Here is a 3568-nt window from a genome sequence, read left to right as displayed (position 1 = left end):
TGCTCCAAACACATGAACCGATATTTCTATTCACAGCAGAACATAAACAGCATAATACATGTTTCAACTGAAAAACTTTATAATACTTTAGAATATGGCTGTCATATCCGCAGACCGGTGTGCTGCTTGTTGGATGTCTGCTCCCTCCTCCTCCTCATTCTCCTCCTCYTCCTCGTCTTYCTCGTCCTCTTCAGAGTGTGCCGGGCAGGTGGAGCTTCAAGGTGACATGCATTTCCCTCACTCTAACCTTCRATCTCCTCCTTCCTCGTAGGTTCTCAGTGCTCACCTTCCATGCTGATTCTCCGGTCAGTGGATGTCCTCCCTCGGCATCTCTCTCTTGTCCTCCTCGCTGCTCCCATTCAGAACATCTGCAGCTCACCTCCRGTGAGTCCTCACCTGCCTGTCCACCCTCCAACTGTCCATCTCCTCTGGCCGAGGAACCTAGAAAAAAAGACAAATTACTACTCACATAGTCCACCAGCAAGCAGCCAACCMCCGGAACTGTGGATGCTCCGTTCGTCTTCCCCGCTTCATATTTTAAGACCCAGACTCCTTCCTACACMTAACCAGTTATTTTTATCATGCCCATTAATCATCTCCCTGTCTTCCAGTGAGGATCTGGGCCAGACTTGATGTTGATGTTGACCTCCTGCAGAAACTTTTTTTCTGTTGAATAAAACAGAAAACGTGCTGTTATCTGTAGTTGTTGCGTGCTTACAGCAGAGTCATCATGACAAGGGCTGGATGATAAAACAATTTCTCCAGGTCCTCTGGCTTCCTCCCACAGTCTAAAAATCTAAAGTCTAAAGGTTGACTTTTTTGGTATTAAAACACATTTATTTAATTGGTCGGATGAAATATGCTAATTTTTTGAGACAGGGATTTTGGGTTTTCATGAGCTGTATGCCAAAATCATCAGTATGAAAACAATAAAAGACCTGAAATATTTCAGTTGGTGTGCAATGAATCTAAAATATATAACAGTTAAATTTTTATCACAATATGCAAATTTTTTGAGAAGGACCTATAAGCAGTTCAAATCCTAAAGAGAAATCTAAAAACAATAAAACAAAATAAGAACAAGAAACCACACAAACGAACAAGATGTCCAACCTGCAGATATGCAAAGTTCCAATGAGGATGACTACTACGTATGGACTGCAGTAAGACCAGCTGATTCAACTCTAAATGCAGAGGCTGAGTTAGACCTAAAGATCTAACTGAGCCAAATGAGGTCTTGGAGGAATGAGTGTAGGAGGTACATCCTCAAGAAGAGGAAGTTGATTCATATGCTGCTGAATCTAATGATGGTCAAAGAGAAGAAGGAGCACCTGGAGAACGCCCAAGAAGGAGGAGGTAGCCCAGGAGAATCTACATTTATGACCGGTTGTGTCACCTGACCTTTAAAGTCCTCAAGATCTGCTCCTCCAGAATATAGAGACTCTCGGACAACAACCCAAACTATTGAAGTCGATCCACATCCATGTATCTTTTTATGGCAGCACTTTAAAAGAAAGCAGTTCATGTTCATACTCATTTCCTTAGTTTAACAGGCTAGTTTTTATTGCAGTTTAATCTAGTAAAGATTATAATCCATTGAGATTTGTGTTAATTCTGTCAGTGGTGAGAACAGATTTATGTATATATGGACAGAGTTTAGACATTTATTTAGACATGAATAAACACCATAGAGAGTAATTATATGAGAATAAAAGTTAGTTCAAACAAGTTGTTAAATTAAGAAACTTTATGGCATGTTATTGAAATGTGTGACAAATCTGGGTATGTTGGGTAATTTTCTTGTTCTTTGGTGAAGATTTTGTGGGGCCCATCAATATTTCTATGGACTATCAGCCCTTTAGTACTAATGGACTGTGGACAGTTCTGTAAGACACACATGCAGTATGGAAGATAAGAAGCAAGATGACAACAGTTCATAAAGATGACACAAACTTTGCAATATTGTAATATTTGTTAATATACTGACCTGTTAAAATATCTTTAATCCTAGTTCTTGTGGATATTGTTGTTCTGTGTTGCTAAAAATCTTTAAATGTTATTAGGCAACCTTTTTTACTTTGTGGGTAATGTATTTGGACCAACTGATSGGTGGGTTGATGCAAAGACTTTATGGAACTTGATGAGCACACCAAGTTCCTCTTATTGTTCACAGCYATGCCAAGATGTACTATGGTTCCATACAACGCAGAACCAAAATGATCGAATCCGATAATCCGAGGTGGGACGCTGAGTTTAATTTGGGCGAGGTCAGTAAAAGTTATYACAGATTAGCTGAAAAACTCAACAACAGACAAACTGATCCATTTACGCTGCTGATGCAGCAGAATTTATAGAGTTAAAACCAGCATCTATTTTTGCAAAAAAAATAAGCATTCAATTACCAGCAGTGAGGAGAATTGGATTTTTATGCATCAGTCTAGAAAGAAAGCTGATCTATTCTTTGGTGCCACCAAAATTATTTGTTGGCAAACATTTCATATTGGGTCAAATATAATTTGATATCAGAAATGCATCCATTGCAACTAGATGATTATTGATTATTGATCATGAACTAATTTGTCCTTCAACTTGTTGCTTGCATCAGACAGCAACCACAATAACAAGAAAAGAGCTCCTGCCTTTAGGCCCGACTCGTTCTTGTTTCGGTTCTCTCAGAACCAACCTGGGTGTCTGTGGACATGCGGCTCCCACACTCACTACTCTGCTTAACCTGTTGATGAGTCAGGAAGTGCTGATCCTCTCTTATTGCTTTTACAAATTAATYACAAACATAGAAACTTGGCTGATCAAACAACAAATGTACAAAATTAATCTTGAATGTCAAAGTAAAAACGTTTTGTCCAGTTGTTTTCTCTGTCCTATTGATTGCTTGTTTTTTCTTTTTAAAAAACCTTGTTGAAATAAATAAATCAAATCAAGCAAGACAAATCAAAGTATACAATCAATTCCATTTGTAGATCCAAGCCAGGCTGTAGACTCTTTATGTTTTGGGATACTGGGTCAGCACCTGCATGAAAAAGAATTTGGTTTTACTTGATTAGACCATGCTAATCATGGTGTTTATGATCGAGTACAAATAAAAGTAAAAATAGAAAAAAATCTGAAAATATTTAAACAGAAACCACTTTACACATATATTCAAATCAAAATCAAATAAAATTTTATTTGTTTGGCACATTTCAGCAGCAAGGCATTTCATGGTGCTTTACATTATTAAACACAAAAACACAGAGTTGAGCATTGAATAAACAACCAAAAACATTAAAGTTCCCACTGAGTTGAAGTTCTACCCTTCAAATTGGCAAAAAAAAACATGAGGGTGGGGGAGGACAACACACACACACACCAGCCCCCACCCCTTTTAAAACAATGGGGTAAACAAACAGCCTAGCTGATGTATTCCATATCTTGTGCTGTTGTGTTTTGGCTAACATTACACTGCATTTATCAACTGTTGAGATGCATGGAAAACAGTTTTATTTTCTATATCACCTAAATAATTTGACTATGAACGTCAAAATATGCATCTGAATGATCCTCCATTCAA

At 38.0% G+C, this 3568-nt stretch overlaps 2 protein-coding genes across 2 annotated transcripts in view; both read left to right on the top strand.

The window, feature by feature from the left end:
• Nucleotides 1-463, top strand: part of LOC103471480 (perforin-1-like) — a 23677-nt gene extending 23214 nt beyond the window's left edge. The window contains exon 10 of the mRNA XM_008420512.2: nt 272-463. Within this exon, the coding sequence (XP_008418734.2) occupies nt 272-298 (27 nt within the window). The 3' untranslated portion in view covers nt 299-463. The remainder of the gene's footprint in view (nt 1-271) is intronic.
• LOC103470916 (perforin-1-like) overlaps nt 1-3568 on the top strand; it is a 192613-nt gene that overhangs the window by 143924 nt on the left and 45121 nt on the right. The window lies entirely within an intron of this gene.

The sequence above is a fragment of the Poecilia reticulata genome, linkage group LG1 (assembly GCF_000633615.1).
Source record: "Poecilia reticulata strain Guanapo linkage group LG1, Guppy_female_1.0+MT, whole genome shotgun sequence".
Classification (NCBI taxonomy): Eukaryota; Metazoa; Chordata; class Actinopteri; order Cyprinodontiformes; family Poeciliidae; genus Poecilia; species Poecilia reticulata.
This window is presented reverse-complemented; position numbering and strand designations above follow the sequence as displayed.